Genomic DNA, 22355 nt, shown 5'->3' on the forward strand with positions numbered 1-22355 from the left:
GTGCAATTTGATGATCCTCTGATTGGCGATTAGCGATAATATGTAAGGTATGGAGTAGTAGAAGAGTGCTAGCCAACCAAATGAAAAATGGATTTCTACTAAAGGGTGAGGTCCTACAGACGGTCCTATCTGCAAATGACAGAGTAGTGAGTACGTCACTCCTAGCCCCTATCCCCCGGGCTGACCCTCCAACATCACCCTTCTACCAGTTCTGAAGGCTCGGGACATGTTCTCTCCCAATGATGGGCAACTGATTCATCATTACTCCCGTGAGCCCAGGATCTCATCCCTCTCAGAATATATGCTTGGAATAAGTGGACCTTCAGTTTTTTCTTGAAGACATTCAGAGCGGCACAAGAGAGAGAGATAAAGTCAGAGAGGGAGAGGGAAAGAGATGGAGATACCCACAGAGAGAGACAGACAGAAAGATAGAGACTGAGACAGAGAGACAGAGACACAACCAGAGAGACAGAAAGAGAGAGAGGGAAAGGGAGAGAGAGACAGAAAAAAGAGAGACAGAAATATAGAAAGAAAAATGACACAGAAAGAGGGAGAGAAATAAAGAGAAAAAGAGAGACATACATGTAAGCATATATATGTATGAATATATATGTTACATATATACATATACATATATAGAGAAATGGACAGAGAAAAGAGAGCAGAAAGAAACACACTCATACACACACACACACACAGAGAGAGAGAGAGAGAGAGAGAGAGAGAGAGACAGAGAGAGAGAGAGACAGAGAGAGAGGGAAGAAGGAAGACAGAGAGACAAACAAAGAAACAGAGACACAGGGATAGAGAGAGAGAAACAGAGAGAGAGACAGAGAGAGAACATAAACATGACCTTTTCAGGCAGACCATTCCACTCTGAGATAGCGCTCATTTTTAAGCAGTTGTTCTTTATGGAGATTCCAATAAACTTTGGATGAAAAACTGCATTCAGAGAGAAAACTACAGAAACTGAATGTGGATCAGCACACATTATTTTCACCCTTTTTTTTTTCTTCTTTTTTTTTGATCATGTTTTTTCCCTTTTTTTTTTTTTTTGATTTTTCTCTCCCAACAGGATTTATATGGAAATGTAAAAAATGAATGTACATATAACCTAAAAAGATGTTCATGTTGTTCTTGATAGAAGCTTCACTTATTGCTCTTAGCTCTGTCCTGTAGGACCAAGCAGAATAAAGCTACTCTGTTTTAAACATGAAAGCAGCAGCAGTAGTAGTGATGATGTGGTACAGCAATAGTGACAATAACAATAATACTAATAGCAGTGTAGCCTACTGCATGAAAGCAGGAAGAAACAGGGAGACTCACAGGCATATCCTGGCTGTGTGATCCTGCATAAGTCACACTCTCAGTGCTTCCTGGCAAGTAATTTAAAGCCAAAAGTGACTAAAAGTTGTCAGCCTTCATTGGTAGGAGAGTTTTCCTCCCCAACAGTTGAAAACATGGACCTGACCCCACATAACGAAGATGATTGATGACAACAGAGAACTGCCATGTCTGAAGAATATTTGGCAAAAGTTCTTTCTCCTGTTTTTCCCACAGTCCTTTGGGACAGAACCACGGGTTTTTTGCTGCCAGTGGCAGAGCCATTTGCATATTTCTGGCTCATAAAATGGCACATACTTAGGTCTCCTGCTCAAGGAAGCTCATTAATGGACAGGTCCGGCAGTGATTAAATCCCACACTTCTCTCTGGAGATTACTTTTGTCCAAAAGTAATTTCCAAGACAGGTTTTAAGTGTTAACTATCCAAAGATATAAAACCCATGGTTGCACTCACTCACTTAGAGAGAGAGTGATAATTCATGAAGCACATGCTCTTCAAGGGGCGGGTGGCCTTCCCAGCCTGCTCTGGGAGGTGACATGTGAGACACCGGCCATTCTGACCCTGGGTTCTCCATCTCTATGAATAACCAGTCAATAATTATTGTTGGGGGAAATTGTCACGGTGAGCTTCGTATTCAAAAGGATTTCAGAATTTGTGAATGAGAATGAGTGGGACTTTTAAAATGATAGCATTGAAGAACTATTTGAAAAGAAAGGAAAGAAAAATGGAAATAAAAAGAGAAGGAAGAAAGAGAACAGAGAAAAAGAAATAAAGGGAAGAAAGAAAGAAAATGCTTTTTTGGATTTTTTTTGAAAATTCAAAACAAACAGGACCACCAGATAACCCCCACTTTGTGAGCCCTATGATAAAGAATTTGGTGATATTTGTTGAGAAGATTGGAAAGCCACAGAACACTAAAATGAACGAGATTTTTTATCTGCTCCGGGCGCAGGATTTGGTGGCCCAGTCCACGAAGTCCATCGATTAGTTAATCAACAAACACTGATTAAATGGTTCCTGTGAGCCAGGGACTGGGCAAGGTTCTGGGGTACCCATCCAAAGAATGAAACCACCCCTCCTCTCAAGAAGCTCACTCAGACTTAGGAATGACTGGCCATATTTAAATACCCATTTACACAGAGTTGAGTTTGAAGCCCAACACTCAGATCTAAGTAGGACTCAGTAGCACCAGTTCTCAAACTATATTATAAAACAGTAGTTATCAAAATTCTCTGATACTGGCTAAGAAAGAAAAAAGATAGATCAACCGATCTTTCTGAAACTCAATTTCCTCATCTGCAAAATGAGATAATAATAGTTCCTTTCCATAGGGTGGCCATAAAGGTAAAGTGCAGAGCAAACTTTCAAGATGGTGCATAAAGGCTTGTTATAATTATTAATATTCATATTCTTATCATCAATGACTAGGACTTTAGCTTTAAGGAATACTTCACAATGTTAGCTCATTTTATCCTCAAAACAACTCTGAAAGGGAGGGCTGCTGTCTTGACTTGTAAAAGTTAAGTTACTTGAGTGGGGTCACGCAACTAGCAAGTTTGTCTGAGCCTGAATTTGAACTTAGGTTTTCCTTCCTTCCAGGCCCATGTACCACCTAGCAGCCGTGACCACCATCATTATCACTAATATTAATAGTAATAATAATCACAATAAAGGTACTGCTCAGGGGCCAAGGCATGGCGTGAGGAGACTTGGGTCCCAGACTTAGCTTCTCTTTGGACCATTTCTTGTGAGTGAGGAACAGGTAATGGGATCCTGGCTTTGGAGCTGAAAAGTTCCTTAGAGGGTACTGGATGATGTGGTGTCTCCCTTGTGGTCGGTCACAGCTGCTGATTAGGAAGGGATCTTGGGCCTGCCCAGTTTCTGAGTGAGCTGGTTTGCTCCTATGAAGCTGGTCCGCTGGCCTCTTGGTCTCAGGCGCTCACCATAAGGTGCTAGGATTAGTGCAGGCTCCCAATCACCATTAGCCCCACTGTGGCTCAAAACTCCCCAATTCACATGATCTATAAGCCTCCTTCCTCTCCCCCAGTAGCAGAGCCAATAGGCATGTGACACTACATGGAGCCCTCATTCCCCTCTTTGATCAGACCAGTGACCATTCCTTCCCTTCAGAGTTTTCACATCCTGACCCAACTATGGGAATCCCCCCAATATCTGTCCTGGGCCCTCTTCCCTCTCAAATCTTTGCCTCTTGGGAATCCATTTCATCAGCTCACATGGGTTCAAGGATCTCTATCCAGCTGCCCTCTCTTCACCTGAGTCTTGTCTGCTGGACAGCTCCACTGGGATGGAAGCTTTCCAAGACTTATTATCTTTCCTTCTAATCCTACTCCTTCCCCCCAGTTTCCCTGTTTGTTGAGGGCCCCAGCATCCTCCCAGTCATCCAGGTTGACACCTTGAGAGCCATCTTGATCTTCAGTCTCCCCTCCCTCTCAAGCTCATTATTTGGCAAGTCTGGCAATGTAGCCACAACTTAAACCCAAACTGCAGCCACAATGTCTGTCCTATTGGCCGGCTTCTCTCTATTCACCCTAACTCCTAGTATCTCAGGAACTCATTCCCTTCCATCTGAATGACTGAAGGAGCCTAGACCCTTGGTTTCCCTGCTTTCAATTGTGTCTTTCAGAGAGCTAACTAAATGAATTTCTAAAGCATAGTGTTCCTCTCAAAAAATTTAAACAATCTCTGATAAGCAATATACTCCATGATCTTCTAACTTTCTTGTAATATTTCTCTTTATATCTATGGCACATATCCATTATGACCTTATCTTGATAAGTGGTAGAAGATATCTGTTTATGTCCAGTTTCTATCATATTATTGTCCAGTTTTCCTAATAATGTTTACTGAATAATGACATTTTTTCCCCCACTTTACACTTTTAAGTCTTTACACTTGTCAAATACAAAATTCTTACATTTATTTGTTGCTGTAAATTGTATGTCCACTTTCTTCCACTGATTGACCTTTCAAGTATCAGGGAGTTTTGATAATTACTGTCATATAACATAGTTTGAGATCTGGTGCTGCTCAATCTTCCTTCCTTATTTCTTTTGATATTCTTGACTTTCCAATTACATTTTGTTATTATTTTTTAATTTGGTAAAATAATTTTTGGATAATTTAATCAGGATGGCATTGAATATATAAATTAGTTTAGGTAAAATTGTCATTTTTATTATATTGGCCTGCCTATCCATGAACAATTAATATTTTTCCACTTATTAAGTATGATTTTATTTGTATGCAAGGTTTTTTTAAAAAATAATTTTGTTTACATAGTTACCGGGTTTGTTTTTGGCAGGTATATTCCTAGGTATTTTATAATATCCAGAAATATTTTAATGGGGTATCTGCAGGATTTTTTTTTGATGATATATAAGAATGTTGATGACTTATGTGGATTCACTTAATATCCTGCTACTTTACTAAAATTAGTTGTTTTGACTAACTTTTTAGTCGAGGCTTAGGCCTTGAAAAAATAATCTCTGGAATAAAATCCAAAGTCCTCAGACTTTTTAAAAAAACCTAGCATCAGAAGTATCTTTGATGTTGGTGATCTAATAACCCAACCCCACCAATAACTCTGAATGAATAAGCCATTTGGACTATTATAAGTATCCAAATTAACTGTAAAAGACATATGAAGAAAGATGCTATCTGCATAGAAGAACTGAAAATCAGAAATTCATATAGAATAATTACATATATATGTATATATATATACACACACACACATACATACATACAACTATTTGTCTCTAATGATAGCCATCCCTAGGATAATGGGAGAGAAGGGGAAAAAGAAAAAAAGAAAATTACATGATAACTTCTTTATATATTTCAAAGGAATACATAAAAGATTGGCAGTTTCGTATACAATCATATTTTGTATTATATACCATGTTATAGAAATGCTATTTTATTTCATGAATTAAAAACAAATAATGTGAAAAAAATAATCTCTGGAATAAAATCCAAAGTCCTCAGACTTTTAATGAAATCCTTTTATAATCTCCTTCCAACCGACTTTTCCTTTATCCCCCTTCTTGCATTTTCTAGCCCCCAGCCAGCCTCTTCCTTGCTGTTCTGTACCCTGGCCTTCCATTTCCCACCTTCTGCCTCGTCCCAGGGATGACCATCCCCCTCTGTTCTACTGGAAATCCCTCCTTTGCGACCTCTTCCACAGCATTTCTCTGATCTTCTTACTTATTGGTGCTCTCTCTCCCCCTCAAATTCTCCTGCATTTACTTTTTCTGGTTACGTGCTATAGTAGAATAGAAATTTCTTGGAAGCAAAGCTAGAGGGCCATTTTTTTCCCGGTATTCCCGGCACCTCACAGAGCGCCGGGCACAGAGTAGGTGGTTAATAAATGTTTGTTGACTTGACGGACTGAGTCCCTCCCTGATGAGGGGACTGGGTCCTTGGACGAAGATATATCTGTTCAGAGCTCATGCTTGAAATCTCCATTTGCTCCTAGGTCAGGCCCATGGGAGCCCAGGGTCCCACCCCTCGGCGGAGAGGGCAGCCCGTGATCGGAGCCATGCCAGGGGCTTTCCTGTGGAAGCAGAATCCTGTGCCCTCTCCTCTCGCAAGGAGAAAGGAGGCAAAGTGGGACACCAGGAGTATGGGGGAGGAACAGCTGGCACGGGAGCGGGCAGGGTGGCTGCCCTTTGTGTCTCTTTGGACCTCTGTGATTAATTCAGCAACCTCCTTGTGAACTTCCCATCGAAGCAAATTTAAGCTGCTGCCCTTAGAGCAGGAAGGAAGGAATAGCAAGTGAGCAACTAAGTAAAAATGAAGGGAAAAGTGTGAGCTCAGCAAGGGGAAAAGTGCTGAGAATGAACTCGCGCCGCGGCGGGGTCAGGAACTATTTCAGGCAGTTCGATGACCTTTTATCCATGTCTTCCCAAGGCAACTTTTGAGGCTTCCTCAGAAGCCAGCACCATTCTCCTGGATGGCCTTAGAGTAATCAACCAACTCACCGTTGTTGAGCGCCTACTATGTGCCAGGCCCTGTGCTAAGTGCCGGGGATACAAAGAAAGGCAGAGGACCTTCCCTTCCCTTGAGGAGCTTCCCACCCATTGGCAGATCACAGCCGTGAGACAAAGGCTAAGAGGAGCAGAAGGTGACCTTCCCCTGGAGGGTGATGGGAGGCCCACGGGGAGCAGGAGGCCCCACCAAACCATGGGGAAGTTTTGAAAACTTAAAATCAAAAGGATAAAAGGCATCTTCCTCAAACGTTCATGGCTCGTTGCATTGGGACTCCCTCCCACTGTTAGGGGACTTTTCCTGACCTCTGACAGAAGTAGGGATCCCCCCCACCCGCTTCCAGCTCTGCCATCTGAGGCCAAACAGAGCAGAGCTGAGCCTTCAGCCACGCAGCAGCCTGTCAACCGCTTGGAAAAAGGTCCAGCTGCTGAGCGAGCCTTCCCTTGTCCGGGTCACTACCTGGCTGCCCGTCCCCCCAATCAGCATAACCTCAAGGGCTCCCCCATGTGCTAGCTTGCCTCTGGAGGCCCTCCAGCTTCTCGGCCTCCTTCCTGGCTGAGGCACCCAGAACTGGAGGAGTGATCCTCCTTCCTGGGACGCCCTCTCCCCCAGCCTGGAGAAGGGGTTAGAATGTCCTGGAACCAGCGAAGTTCGGAGCCCCTTATGTCAGGTAGATTTCAGGCAAAAACTAAAGGAATCTCTCTGTTGGATGAAAAGTAAAGGATTCTTGTAGTGAGTGGGAAGCCTGGTTGGACGGTCTCCAAGTTCCCTTCCATCTTTATGATTCTATGATTCAGTTACAGATCAAATCTAAAACATATGTTTGAATTAGGTTATAATCTCACTTTCTAAATAACAACAAGGACAAGTATGCTATTCCCTGAGAAGAAAGATTTCAGTTTGCACGACCCTCCCCGAGGATAATAGCAATAATAGTGATGATCAGGGCAGCTGAAGGGCGCAGTGGAGAGAGCACCAGCCCTGAAGTCAGGAGGACCTGAGTTCAAATCTGGTCTCAGACACTTAACACTTCCTGACTGTGTGACCCTGGACAAGTCACTTAACCCCAAATGCCTCAGCCATAATAATAATATAATAATAGTAATGATCAACATCAACTAACATTTCTGTAGAATTTACTACATACCAGGCACAGGCCCTATGCTGACTCTTTACACTAATTATCTCACTGGACCCCCACAACAACCTTGGAAGATAGATGCCATTATTATCCCCATTTTACTGCTGGAGAAACTGAGGCAAACTGAGTCCAGTTAGTCTGTGTCTGAAGCTGGATTTGAACTCATTTACTTGACTCCAGGTCAGGTGCTCTATACACCTCTAGTTGCCTAGATTATTTTAATATTTTACTTGAGGAAAAAAAGTTAGTTTTACAAGTTTCCATGGTCTGAAAAAAAAAAAAACCTTCTGCATGAATGTTTCACAGGAGAAATTCCACATCGGGAAGCTGGGAAGCCGGGGGCAGCAAGCAGCATTGCGTTTACTCACCCCGTGGACGGGTTCATGATGCAGCCTCCTTTATCGGTCATCGCCTGACAGTGACAGCCTCGCTCCAGGGTATCGTGATTCATCCCCAAGTTGTGACCGAGCTCGTGGGCCAGGGTGACGGCTGCACCGAGGGGACTGTCGGAGTGATCCTCAAAGAGAGACAGAAATACAGAGCTCACTTCTATTGGTCATGCTGAGCCTCCATATACTCTTGGCCAAAGGCACGCGATCTTTTAGCGTGCTTCTATTGCTTTTTAGTCAGAAGACTCTTCCTTTTATGTTTGGAGACAATAGTCACACATTCTCTTCTTGTTTCCCCTCCCTACTAATAAGGTCTGACCTGTAATAAAGTGTTTCCCATGTTCCCGTGTTAGGGTGGGATGAACTCTTTCCTTGTGTCTTTATTATGCTATTTGATTACTTTTTTTTGTTTTGAACTAATCTGTCTTCTGGATGGATAAAAGAGGAAACATATTGGTGGGGGCTCGTGTTCTTTGAGTGTGTTGACACAGTGTCTCAGCCTTGGGTTAGCTTTTCTGGGGACTGTGTGTCTGAAAATGGGCATCAAAGGCTTTAAATATATATACGTTTCAGTCCCTTTCCTGAGAAGTCAGGAAAGGTGTGAACACCTGTGTTCTAAAACAAAAAAAAGTGGGAGATGTAGAGGGCTGGAACTCTGAAAAAGATATTCTTGAATCAGACAAGAGAGCACTTAAGGCTAATTACCTATTCCATGTGTGATAATGGCTCTATAAGCATATATTTAGATGATATCTCTTCTCACCATTGGTGCTTGCTGAATATGTGGTGGTGAGGTAATCGTAGGCAAGGTTTGGAGGGTTGAGGGAGAGAAGTCAGGGTCACTTGGCTGCAGGACGAGGAGGAGAGAGGCTGGGGACTCTGGACTCCAGAATCTAGGAGACATCTTTGGCAAGCCACATGGCAGCTTGTCTGCCTCCTTCACTTCTCCTCCTAAAGACCAAGGACTTTGATTTATCCTGACTCTGGCTGATCCTGAGGCCCTCCAGGGAGCTAGCCTGTACTTTATACAAACGCATTTGTAAAGTCAAATTAATTTGAGTTGTCCCCTGGAGGGCCATTCAGACCTTTCTTCTTGATTTTAGAACTTTCCACATCTTCCCCCACCTTGTTTTTAAAAATTTCCTCAGAAGTTATCATTGTCTTTGGACCAAAGTATAAATCCATTTCCCCCTATTGGGTGCAAAAGAACCAACCATTCCTATTTCATCAAGGTTCAATTTAATCTCTTCTTCTCCTGCTTTATCCCCAAATCAAATGAGGATGGAAGGATAGATTTTGTGAGTTATAGCAAGTGAGCAGGAGTTGCCCAAAGTGCTCATTCCTGCCAATTCCAGATGACTTTCAATCAGTCAGAACAATTCAGGATAAATGGTGGTGGGAGGTTTTTGTAGATGCTGGATGGAGCTGAATTAGATCTCATTGGCTGCTGAGCCTGGGACTGAGGAGGGAGAGTGTGAAAATGGACAGTGGCCTTTGAATTTGGGGATTTCTGCTCCTGGATTCTCCCTGTGGCAATGAGATTGTCTGGTCATTTCACCATTTGGTAATGGCAGTTTGGAGACACCATTACTAACAGAGAACTGGATTTCTTTCCATGGGAGCTAAAAATCAACACGAGGAGGTTAGGATTCAGTAAATTAAATTGGGTCAGTGATAGCTTGTTAATTATTAAACATGATTTACAAATATCCTCAAAGAGCAATATTCCGGCTTCTGGATTATTGCAATCCTTTGCTCTCAGCCCATTAGTTCTGAGATTGTCATGGACAGATGGTCCTTGATGAGAGGACATTTTGTGTTCCCAGAAGAGAAAGGAAATTGTTTGTGACAAGATCCTGGGCAGGACTGGGAGAGGCAGGACAAGGAGGAGGAAATAAGTAGTTATAGAATACCTTCTGTGTGCTAAATGCTGCACCAGTGTCTGTTTATAGCCTCATAAACCCACGGGAGATAAGTTTTTATTATCCGTATTTTACTGTTGCAGCAACTGAGACAAACAGAGGCTGACAGTCTCTGAGGTAGGAAGTAAAACTGGATTGGAATTCAGATCTTCCTGATTCAGTCTCAGGAAGCTGACACTTTTCTCTAAGAGGAAACTAGATTGTCTTTACCATTAAAACTCTTGCTTGGTTTCTCTTAAACAAGAGGGCACCCAAGAGATCTCTTCCCTCTCTTTATCAGTTGTCAGCGAGAATCCCTCATTGAGTCATGGCTCCTAAATGGAGCGAGGAAGAGCTATGGGCCAACAAGAACTTCCCGCCCTTTCCTGGTGGGAGGAAGGAGCATCATGGGAAGAGCGCGGTTATCTGGAGACCTGATGAAGTCCTTGGGAAATCGTTCCATTTAGATTGGAGAGTTTTCTGCCCAAGTGAACCTTATGAACAGAGTGAGAAATCAGTTCTCCAGAACAAAAGGCCCATGAGAGGAGGGCGAGAGCAACTGGAGCGTGTGGAAGTCTGCAGTGATCCGTTCTTGGAGGAGATTCAAGGAATTTGCCCTTAATAAGGACAGCATCTCCTTCTGGGACCCTGAGATTACACAACGTCTGGGGGTTTAGATGAACTTCCAAAGGGGGGCCATTATTTCCATAATATATAATAATACAATGGGTAGAGAACAGATTGGGGTCTTGGGATTAAGTAGAGCTGGTAGTTCTGAAAAGCTCTAAGTTGTAGGTTCTGGTCTGAGTTGGTAGAAAGAGTGTCCATACTGGGAGTTCCTAGGAAACTCCAGATGCTGAAAGGGAGGGGTCTCTAGCATCTAGTAGATAAGGGATCCAGGAGTCAGAGATCCTTGGGCTGACCATGGGGACTATGAGATATTGGGTCAGGGGAGTCATGGGGAGCAGAAAGGAGCTGTCAGGAAAGCCCAATGGTCCTTTAGGGTGTGCCCGCAAAGCAGAGGGTCAAGCGTCACTTTGAGCTTCATTTCCACAGACAAAACTCTGCTTCTAATGCCAAACCATCGGTTCTGCACACAAGGAGTTCCTTACACTCTCCATACTCTGCTGTTTGGCGGCATTGCGATGGGTGGAGTGTAGGACTGGAGTCAGGAAAACCTGAGTTCAAATCCCACCTTGGACACTTAGCTGCATGATCCTGGAAAAGTCACCCTCTCCCAGTCTCACTGTCCTCCTCTGTAAAATGGGGATGAAAATGGCATTTACCTTCCAGGGTTGTTGTGAGATTCAACTAGGATTTTTAGGAAAATTCTCCCTTGCTTGCTCTGGGACTTTTTTTAGGCCTTGACTATATGAGGTGACATCAATTTTATGGCTGCAAATCATTTTCATGTACTTTTGAAGTCATAAAGGCACAGGAGGAATAGGCAAGTCCAGGTGCTTTGCCCAGCTTATGCTCCTCTCTTCGACACGTAAAGCTTCCAGACTTGCTTATGTTTCCTAGTACATGTCCCTCCCCATCTCCCAAGTGCTTTAGCATCTCCTTCCTGATGCTGAAGGCTTTAAAGAGCATCTCTTCGTTGATGTCGGCTCCTGAATTAGCAGAATAGACCTGCTCACCAAGTGGGATCTTTGGAGCAAGAGTCTTGTCCCAGAATATCCTTTGTGGCGGAATCACTTTAATTATGCTGCTGCCACCGCCGCCGCTATTGTAATCACACTTTCCTGCGGCTTTTTTGGAGAAGGAAACTTGAGGGAGAGTGTTTGAAGACAGACTAAGTGACAAGTGTCAAAACAACCCCATTAATAGTCAGAGATTATCTCGGGAGATTTTAATTGTCGAGGAAGAGGGTGACTTTGTGAAGCCTGAGGATTTGATTTGAGCCATTTTACACACACACACACACACACACACACACACACACACACACACTCACACACACGCATACACACTCACACTCATACACACACACACTCACACACACACTCACACACACACACACACAAATTAACTTTAATGGATTGTAAAATCAATAACAAATTATCATGGAGTCACAGATTAGGAATTTCTCCCTTCTTTAAAATTCCAATTTGCCGTACATCATCAATGATTTTGAAGAGATTTGGGTAGATATAAGTACATGGAATAATTTGAATTTGAATTGTAATTAAACTTGGAAACCAATGGGGGGAAAGTCTTTATGTCCTCCATTAGCAATGATCACATTTGCAAAGTTGTCATGGTAGGGAAAAGGGGAACATCTCTGTGGAGCAATCCACTCCTCGTCGCTTACCATGACGACGCCTCCAGATTGCTCCGCTGTGCACATGCTCATGATGGGCGCCATTCCAATGGTGGTCCCTTGGAAGTAAACCCCACTAGGAAAGGAAAAAGAATGTAGTGATTTACCTAGAAAGAGATCTGGTCTAAACTCCAAAAGGTTGTTTTGTGAACTTTGGATTATATTGTCTTTAAAAAGGTGTCCTTGGCCAAGGAAGTCCCTGAAAGGCCAAGGAGAGGGACAGGGAGGGTTGTCGAAACCAAGAAGCCAGGACTAGAAGGCACTGAGGAGCAGATGTGGGATGGGCCAAAGAGAAAACTCTCCAATGGGAGCTCTCTCAGGGGAGGAGGAGCTGTTCCAGAGCAGGCTCTCCTCTTCAAGAAGTCTCAGCCACTTTTCTGGTAGGGGATTCTGGTAGGGGTTGTATATATAGTATGAGTATATGTGGTATATATAGTAGATTATATATAATATACATATGGTATATATAGTGTGTATATGTGATATATATAGTAGATTATATATAATATAGCATAAATACATATGGTATATATAAGTGTCTATATGTGGTATATATAGTAGATATATATGTCTGTATATATAATATAGCATAAGTATATGGTATATATAGCATGGATATGTGGTATATATAGTAGATATATATGTGTGTGTGTATATATGTGTGTGTGTATGTATATATATATAGAATATAACAAGTATATATGGTATATATAGCATAAGTATATATATAAATGTATATAGTAGATATATATGTGTGTATATATAATAAAGCATAAGTACATAAGATATATATAGTAGATCTATATGTGTATATATATAATATAACAAGTATGCTTGTTATATTACTTATGCTATATTATATATATATACACACACATATATCTACTATATATATACTTATGCTATATATACCATAACAAGTATATATGGTATATGTAGCATAAGTATATATATAATAGATATATGTGTATATATATAATATAGCATAAGTACATACGATGTATATAGTAGATATATATGTATATAATATAGCATACTATATGTGGTACATATAGTATATATATATATATATATATATATATATATATATATATGGAGTACGTATAGTAGATATATGTGTGTGTGTGTGTGTGTGTATAATATAACAAGTATATATGGTATATATATACACATAAATGCATATAGTAGATATATATGTGTGTATATATAATAAAGCATAAGTATATATGATATATATAGAAGATCTATATGTATATATAAAATATAACAAGTATATATGGTATATATAGATATAAATGTATATAGTAGATATATGTGTGTATATATAATAAAGCAAAGTACATATATAGTAGATCTATATGTATATATAATAGAGCATAAGTGTATGTGGTACATATAGTAGATATATGTAGATATATGTATATATATATAAAATATAGCATTAGTATATATGTATATATAGCATGGATATTTGGTACATATAGTAGATATATGTGTATATATAACATAGCATAAGTATATACATAAGTATATATAGGTATAAATACAATATAGCATATATAGTACACATAGCATAAGTAATGGTCTAGTTTCATGCATCTCTAAGGCCCTGTGCTTTTGGGGAATGGACTAGATCAGTTGAAGAGGATACTTCGAAGAGCACGTCTTGGTTTTCTGCTTTAGCAGAGCTCTTTCCTTCCTGTTCAATGCCCGAGCCCAGCTTGAAATTCACTTCAAAGTCGTGTCTGATTTAAAGTTGAGAAGTGAACGACCACAACAAAAGGCAGCAAGATCTTGGCCTAAGTCTGGCCTTCTTAAGCACTTTGGGACTAGGATCACCTTTTCTTCTAATGTTCTTCTGCACAAGAATATGCTGAGCTCATGCCTAGCACACAGTAGGCTCTTACTAAGTGTGTCTGAGTATAGTTGTGAGTTTTCCTGTTTCCCATAACTACGAGTACTCACCCCAAGGGCACCTTTGTTTCTTTTGTAAAGGTGCCATTATAACACATGCAGCCCCATTCCTTAAGCCAAGCTTGACTGGCACGTAGATATTGGAAAATACAAAGCTGTGGATAATTCCTTTGGAGCAGAAGTGCCATGTGCCCTAGAACCCAGAACTTCTGGGTGGGAGCAAACTATCTGGTCTAATCCATTCCTGAACAAAGAATGCTCTCCGATATCTCCACAACAGCTGGCTTGGATTGAAAATGTGTGTGTATGTGTGTGCGTGTGTGTGTGTGTGTGTGTGTGTGTGTGTGTATGTGTGAATGTATGTGAGTGTGTGTATGTATGTGGTATGTGAGTGTGTGTGATTGTGTGTGTGTGTGTGTGTGTGTATGTGTGTATGTGTATGTATGTGTGTGTGTATTGGGGAGGGATAAATAAATCAGCACCTCCTGACACTGCCCAGGTCATCCTGAGGTTGTCCCAAGGAGGACGTTGCCCTCGGCTTAAGCCACAGCCGCCCTTTGGAAAGATTTACCCAGGGCTCCCCGTTGTGCCTTCAGGGAAGGCTCTTGGACACCATAGCAATTCTCCAGGGAACCCAGGACCCCAGGACGCTACAGGCTCTCCTGTGATGGCGTGCACGTGGAAATCTCTTTGGGCAATTAAGACAAGAGAGTTTGGAAAACATGAGACTTTAGGCTAGTAAAGGCGGAAGTGCTTTACTTGGTATTACTGGGCCTGAAGTGAAATCCTGGAGCTGCTTTTTATTACCTGAGTGATCTGGACAAGTTACATAATCTTTTAAGCCTCAGTTTCTCTATCTGTAAAATGGGAAGATGGCGTCCACCTTGTCTTGTAGCTCTCGGGCTCTGTGGCTGTAACCGAGACTGCCTTGTATTTCACTATTTTAGAGCCTCTTTATGGACGCCTCTTCCTTTAATCCGCGTCTTTCCTGACTATTCCTTCTATTGTTCTCCTCACATCCCCTCCCCTGCCTTTAACAAAATTTCCCTCCCATGGCCCTGTAAGCCGCCCTCTGTGCCGATACCTTCCATCTCTGCACAGAAAGGAAATTCAGAACAATGAAGCGATTTAGAGCATCTCCTAAATGCTTCCTGTGTGCCAGGGGCCGGGCCCGGACACCCAGGCCAAACGTGCCAGTCTCTGCTCACAGTTAGGGATGGGGTTTCTAGTGGAGGAGACAACATGGAACATGCAGACGGCTACCCAACGTTATTTGCTTCCCCAAGGCTGGGGAGGAAGTCTCAGCAGCTGGGGGGGGGGATTAGGAGATGCCATTAAAAATGGGCCGTGCTCCCCACTCCGTTCTCGTGACCATTATGGATTTGCTAATTATTCCGAGTCTGGGACTGCCTTTTTGTGACCCTATTTCTCTAAGCAGAGACGGAGCCGCCCCCTCACCTTACAAGCTGCGCGTTGTCATGGGGTTTGCGAGGTAGCAGCTTCATCTTTCTCCAGTCCAGGAATTCATGCAGGCTTGTAAAGGGGTCCTGACTGATGGAGCACTTGTCGATATCATTCCAGACTTCGACGCCGACCAACACGATGCGGATGTTCAGCGGCCTGTAGAACTACAGAAATCGGACGAAACCTTAGATGGCAGTTTGTGAAAGGCCCAAACAAGTCGCCCACAAGCCCCTCATCCCACCGCTCACTCTTAACCCTTCGCAGCGCGCACACTCATTGGACTCGGCCAAACAGCCCCTCTTGCCCAAGCAGAGCGGGGAGACGGTGCCGGGGGCAGGGTCGGGCGTGGCTCGTTTTGGGGAGTTCACATGAAATCTGGCTTCTGACCCTTACCAGCTGTGACCATCTCACCCTCAGTTCGAGTTCTCCACAAGGAGGGGGCCGGGCGGACTCAGCGGCTCCAGTCCTTTCTGGCTCTAAATCAGGGAGCGGAGGCAGGAGATCGCATCTCCCCTCTCCGTGTTTAATCCGCTTTTCCTCTAATATTGGAGTCTAATGGATATTTACGGTGCCCTGAGCCATGCAGAACAGAGCTCCACAAATGCCGTGGATCAGCTTTCTGTCCCAGTCAGCCACTGTTTCCCACTAGTTTGGGAGGCTTCGCACTTGCTTCCTCTGGAGGAAAAATCACCGCACAAAATCTTCGACGTCGAGGGCAGCCAAAGGCCGGTGCCCCCGGGAAGGGGAAATGGCAACGGCAGATGGACGGATGGAGGTTAATCGTGGGTTTGTTTGGAGGGCAGGAGGAATGGCTTTCCCCGGGCGTAAGTGGGACTTCACTGCGCACATTTAGGGTTTCTCAGCAGGCTCCGGACCTGCCCAACGCGGCGCATTGGCTCCTGTCGCTGTTAGACGCACAAATGGCCTTTTGCCCTTCCCGATGAGGATCCACCTGCCCCGACCTTGCCTGTTGCCTGTCGCGTGGCGGCTTCCTCAGCTCGTCTATGCCCAAGGTCAGAGATGGCGGCGCGTCTGGGATGTTTAAGGAGGGCGGGGGATGCCCAGCTCCCAGGAACCCCCGGGCTTCCTGAAGGATATCAGGAAGGAGGCTCAGGACCAGGGCTGGCCTTCGGAGGGAAGGAGGCGGTGCTGGTCCAGCCCAGGTGCAGGAAGGAGGAGAGCCTCTGCTACAAGGGTCAGACTGGCAGAGAGAGCCCGGGGAGACAGAGGGAGAACCTGCTGTGAGGGAGCACTCCCTGTGAGAAGCGGGGCTCAGGGAGTGGGAGGGAGGGGAAGGGAGTGAGAGCTCTGGAACACCCTTGTGCTCCCAGATCCATGTTTTTCAAAGAACTGCAGGAGAAGGGCCAGCAAATCCTGGTCCTTTCCGGTGCTCAGAGAGATGTGAGTGACTCGGGAAGGAGCTGCCCTTGGTGCTCCTTTCCTGGGGTGCATTAAGCTCCAGCCAAGTGCCCCACCGTGGCTCGGGCGCTCGGACCATCGCAGCGGCCTCCCGAGTCTCCTTCCCACCCACATGTCAGCAGGCAACACGTGAAAACCCTCCCACATCCACACCATTAAATCCTTAATTTAATTAAGCCCACCTGAGTCCCCAGTGGGTGCAGGGGCAAAGCCCTGAAGGGCCCCCCTGCCGACTGCGGCGTCTTTATTGTTGAGGAGCCCCCAGGGATTTTTGCCTTTCTCTGTATTCCGGCCCTGGCACTTGGCTAACATTTAACAAATGTTCATTGACTGACAGCACCGGACTGTTTTATTTGTCAGTGAAGGCTCGTTTCCCACCTCCCAGAGGCGTCTCTTTACCAGCCCGTGCCACGCTTCCCCAGTCCCATTCAGCTCCAGGTCCTGCCCCTTCAGAGCTCTGAAGGTGCCCATCTCAGGGTGACCGAGGGCTCCATGCTCACAAAGGCCACGGAGAGCAGAGCCAGGAAGGTCCAAAATCCAATTCTGCTTTCACCTTCCTATTCTCTCCTGTGCAGCGGAGATAAGGATGGCCTCCTGGAAGCCACGTCCTGTCCGCATTAATTAATATCCGTCAAGAGCTAATTGTTCCTATCAGGGAATGGGGAGGGCTGCTTGCAAATCCGGAGGCTTTCCACATTAATGAGGAGATTTAGCATTTCCACAGAGTCCTGCTTTCACGGGCAGAGGCCTTGGATTGGGGTTCAAGTCCTTCTTCTGACACAAATTAGCTTCTGCGACCTTGACACACGCCTTCGGGAACTCCTAAGTTTCAGAGAAAGTACCAACCTGCACAGGCAGAAGGAAAATCCTCCTCCGGGAGTTCCTTCTATCAGGTTCCCAGAACCGTGGCCTGACTCAGTCTCCAAGGCTTTAATCATCATTTCTGTGGGAAAGTCTCCCCAGTCCGCCCTCTATGTGCCCATCCCTCCTTCCTAGAATCTAAACTTAGCATCTGTGTGGATAAGGAGAACTGCTTGAGGGAGAAGGCTCCTGCTTGAAGGGGGGGGGGCTCTGAAAGGAAGAGATGAAGATGGAAAGCACTGGGGTGAAGGGGGATGGGGGAGATCCAAGTCTGTTCAAGGACATGGAGGTGGGAAATGGCCGAGAAAAGTGACCAGACCACTTGGAAGGAACCCAGAATGCATCAGGAGGAGCAACGCATAATTAGCCTGGAAAGTTAGGAAGGAACAGGATCGGGAAGGGCCTTGATGGCCAGCACAGGAGAGTTTGTCTCCTCCAAGAAGCTTCTTCTGACCCGGAAACCCACCTCGGCATGAAGATGTCAAATATGAAAGAAGGAAGAAGACTTAAGGTCAGGGTCCAGACTGGAGACCTCCGCAACAGCCCAATTCCCTTTCTGGACTGATGGAAAAATGGGTCAGTTAGCTGCCTCCAGGCCATTCTTCCCCTGCCGGGATCGGCTCCCAAGGACAGAATGAATGGAACCCACTCTGTCAGCCTTAAAGTCCTATCCATCAGCGGCTCTTAGCAGAGCTGTTCGTGAGGAAAAGCCGGTCACCCCCTGGCTGGAGCTCACGAAGGCGGCCCTAACTGGGCTCCGGGTCCCAGCTGTCCCCGAGTCTGGGCGGGCACCTGGGCACACGGGAAGGACTGTCCAGCCGCCGCATTGCTGTCGCCCGGACGCTGGGCCCAAGAAGCGGCCGGTGCTTGAGAAGAACCCTTCAGGCCGGGAAGAGAAGAAAGATCCCAGAGGAAACAAAAACGTTCCGACAGTTTGGAGAATTTGAGGATTCTCGTTATCAGCATGACATCAACGAGCTGGGGCCGGAGCCACGAATTCCCGGACGCTGTTCGGGAAACTCATCAGCTTGATGGCTAAGCAGTCAGTGTAGGCTCTGATGCTAATCATGGCCAGCCACGGTCATGGCCAAGCCACAGGTCCCCTGGGCCTCGGTTTCCTGATCGGTAACCTGAAAGGTTGGACGTGATCCCTCTAAGGGCCTCCCTGGCCCCATGGTCCGGGTCTGTGCTCCCCGTCCTTTCCCCTAAACGGGAGGAGTTCAGGTCTGAGCGAGTTAATGAATGAATCTCGGTGTCCCCCATCAACTACCCCCTCCCCTCGCTGTGACAAGTGCGCCCTGTTTCTGCTCAGACAGGTGTGACCCCTTCGTGTGACTCCTGACTCCCTCATTGGTCACTGCAGCAGCCGCTCCTCGGAGCCCTCCGCTGCCTGGGAACTTTAATTTGGAGACAAATGTCTCCCTTTGGAGACAATGGCGTCCTTGGGTCTGGTCACTGTGACCCTGATGTTAAGGGTGAAGAAGGCGATAGTTCATGAGTAACCTTCCTGAGGGGGAATCCATCAGTCCCTGATGATCCCACATGGAACACTCTTCTTAAAGCGTCCTGGGTCCCTTTGGCGGTCCGGTGAGGACCATGGAGCCTTCTCAGAACCATGATTGTAAATGCATGAAATAAAATGCACAGAAGCCAATTATACTGAAGTTCTGTTATCAAAATTTGCATATTTTAAAATGGTCACGAATGATTGTGGTGAAGAGCCCCAGGCTTTAAAGTATCCAGATGTCCGAGAAGTACAAAGAGTAAGTGATTTTTTGTCAGCCAAAGGAATCCTCTGACCATGGACCCACTGACCGAGAGCTGGAAGGGACCTGGAGATTTTTTTTCCCAACCAGTGAATTAATTGAAATGCAGAGAGGGAAAAGTCCCATTCAGTCCCAGAGGGAATCCAAATTCTTGCTTTGGTTGCTCCCCAAGCTGCTTCTCCTTTCTAGAGCACAACCATCCTGGCCACCGTTTCACTGCTTGCTTCCTCAGGGCGGGCTTTCTTTTCTCCATCCCAGCTGACAGGAGACTCAAGCCACGCGAAGGGCCAGCGTGTCTGGGTTACGATGTCCCCGGCTCCTGGCTCGTCTCCGTTCTCTGTGATTCCTGAGGGGCACAGTGCCTGGCATACAATAAGGGCTCAATACTTGCTCATTTCCTTCATTTGTTCCTCTCTCCCTCCACATGGCTGTGCTTGCGGTATCAACATCTGGAACGGTCTATGGCGCCTCAATAGCTGCCATTTAATGTGCACACGAGTATGCAAGGTCAGCCTACCCAGAGAGGCTGATGGTTTCCTTCTCCTTTTTATAATTTGGGCAGCATCCAGGAAGTGAATGGTGCCGATTCTCCATAGACACGTAGGCGTCGCTGACAGACGTTCCTCAGGTGTGGATAATCGAGAGAATCAGTAATACTCGTTTTTTTAAAAGCTTTTTTATTTTCAAAACATATGCACGGATAATTTGACAACATTGACCCTTTCATAGCCCTGCGTTCCAAATTTTCCTCTCCTTCCCTCCCTCAGATGGTGAGCAATCCAATATATGCTATACAGGTTAACATATATGTTAAATCCAATGGGTAAACATATTTATACCATTCTCTCGTTCCCCAAGAAAAATCAGAGCAAAAAGGAAAGAAAACAAATAAGAAAACAAAATGCAAGCAAACAACATCAAAAAGAGGGAGAATGTTATGCTGTGATCCACACTCAGTCCCCACAGCCTCTCTCTGGGTGCAGATGACTCTCCATCACAAGGTCATTGGAATTGGGTCTGAATCACCTCCATGTTGAAAAGAGCCATTAGAATTGATCATTGTATAATCTTCTTGTTGCCATGTACAATGATCTCCTGGTCCTGCCCACTTCCCTCAGCATCAGTTCCTGTCAGTCTCTCCAGGCCACTCTGAAATCTTCCTGCTGATCATTTCTTACCAAATAATAATTCCATAGGATTCATATACCATCACTTATTCAGCCATCCCCCCACTGATGGGCATCCACTCAGTTTCCAGTTTCTGGCCACTACAAAGAGACCTGCCACAAACATCCGTGCATATATACTTCTTTAAGATCTCTTTGGGGTATAAGCCCAGTAGAAACACTGCTGGATCAAAGGGTATGCACAGTTTGATAACTTTTTGAGCATAGTTCCAAACTGCTCTCCAGAATGGCTGGATGTGTTCACAATTCCACCAACAATGAGTAATACCAGTTTTTATCAAAAAGCATATGAGAACGATTTTTCTTGTGCAACAAGATAACTGTATATATATGTATACATATATTGTATTTAATATATACTTTAACATATTTAACATGTATTGATTTACCTGCCATGGGAAGGGGTGGGGGGAAGGAGGGGAAAAGTTGGAACAGAAGGCTTTGCAATTGTCAGTGCTGAACCATTACCCAGGCATATGCTTTGTCAATAAAAAGCTATAATAAAAAAAGCATATGAGAAGACAAAGTCCATCAAGGACACATATAAGATCTAGGAAGGTTCTTCAGGCCCAGGGAAATTGTGACCTGCTAAGGGCCGGAAGCTAACCAAAATCAGAGTCCCATTTAGACCCATTTCCCTCTGCCTCCACAGTCAGCACTCTAGCCACCGTGCCCTGTGACCTTCATAGAAAAGGTGAATTCGAAAGCATCACAAACTGCTAATCAATCTCCACTTGCAATTTCTCTTGTATAAACCTATGTTGGACACAATTAAGAATAATGTTTTTAAAATAAAGCACCTAGGTAAGATATCATCCATCATGGCTTTATCTAACTCGGAGTTTACTTCCCAGGCCTATTCCGTCTTATCTTAAGGCCAGAGTCCTTGAGGCTTTGATTGGGTTTGAATTGAGGAGGAATGTATGGCTCCAAAGGTTCAGCCTGGCGTCCTCCTTCCCACGACCGTTTCAGAAAACGTGTCCCCCTCTCTCCCTCCCCTGACATTCCTTGCTTCTATGAGCAGACGCAGATTAGCAGCGAGGCCGAGTTCAGGATGCAGCCCTGTCTGCGTCTGTCTTATCTGACAAGGAGATTAGTTTCAGGCTTTACCCAAGATTCCCATGTTAACATTTATGAGGACATAAAGTGATACATCTTTTCTTGTGTTCCTTGACTCCTAAGGTAATTACAGATAATTTTTTTTTTTTAATTCTCACAAGTATTGACTATTTTTCTTTTTATTCCCATTAAAGTGCCAACAAATCGGTTTGCTCATTCCTAACAGGCTTATTTTACTCTGTGTAAGAGCTACTTTGCATAAAATAGCTAACGATACCCGGGAACCAGCTTTGAGCTTCCAGTAGTTTCCAGTCTTTTTCAATTTTCTGGTGGACAAGTTGTACATTCTCTAAAGGACTGCCTTCTTCCACCCTGCAGGGCATTTTGAAATGGAAGATCAGTAGATGGAAAATGTTTATTTTATTTATTTATTTATTTATTTGGTTTAAACCTATGATTTTATTCGTGAAAGTAGTGAAGCTACTTTGGGTCTAGAGTCAGAAAGAAATCTGGCTTTAGATACTTATTAACTGTATGACCTTGGTCCAGACAACTAATACTTTTGCCTGTTTTCTCA

General features: G+C 44.5%; 1 protein-coding gene across 1 annotated transcript in view; it reads right to left on the reverse strand.

Annotated features, from left to right (window-relative positions):
- ADAM12 (ADAM metallopeptidase domain 12) overlaps positions 1–22355 on the reverse strand; it is a 282504-nt gene that overhangs the window by 75590 nt on the left and 184559 nt on the right. Inside the window, exons 9-11 of the mRNA XM_051973876.1 lie at positions 15481–15650; positions 12100–12184; positions 7864–8012 (exon numbers count right to left, since the gene is read on the reverse strand). Coding sequence (XP_051829836.1) covers positions 7864–8012; positions 12100–12184; positions 15481–15650 — 404 coding nt within the window. The remainder of the gene's footprint in view (positions 1–7863; positions 8013–12099; positions 12185–15480; positions 15651–22355) is intronic.

Source organism: Antechinus flavipes, chromosome 2 (assembly GCF_016432865.1).
Source record: "Antechinus flavipes isolate AdamAnt ecotype Samford, QLD, Australia chromosome 2, AdamAnt_v2, whole genome shotgun sequence".
NCBI lineage: Eukaryota > Metazoa > Chordata > Mammalia > Dasyuromorphia > Dasyuridae > Antechinus > Antechinus flavipes.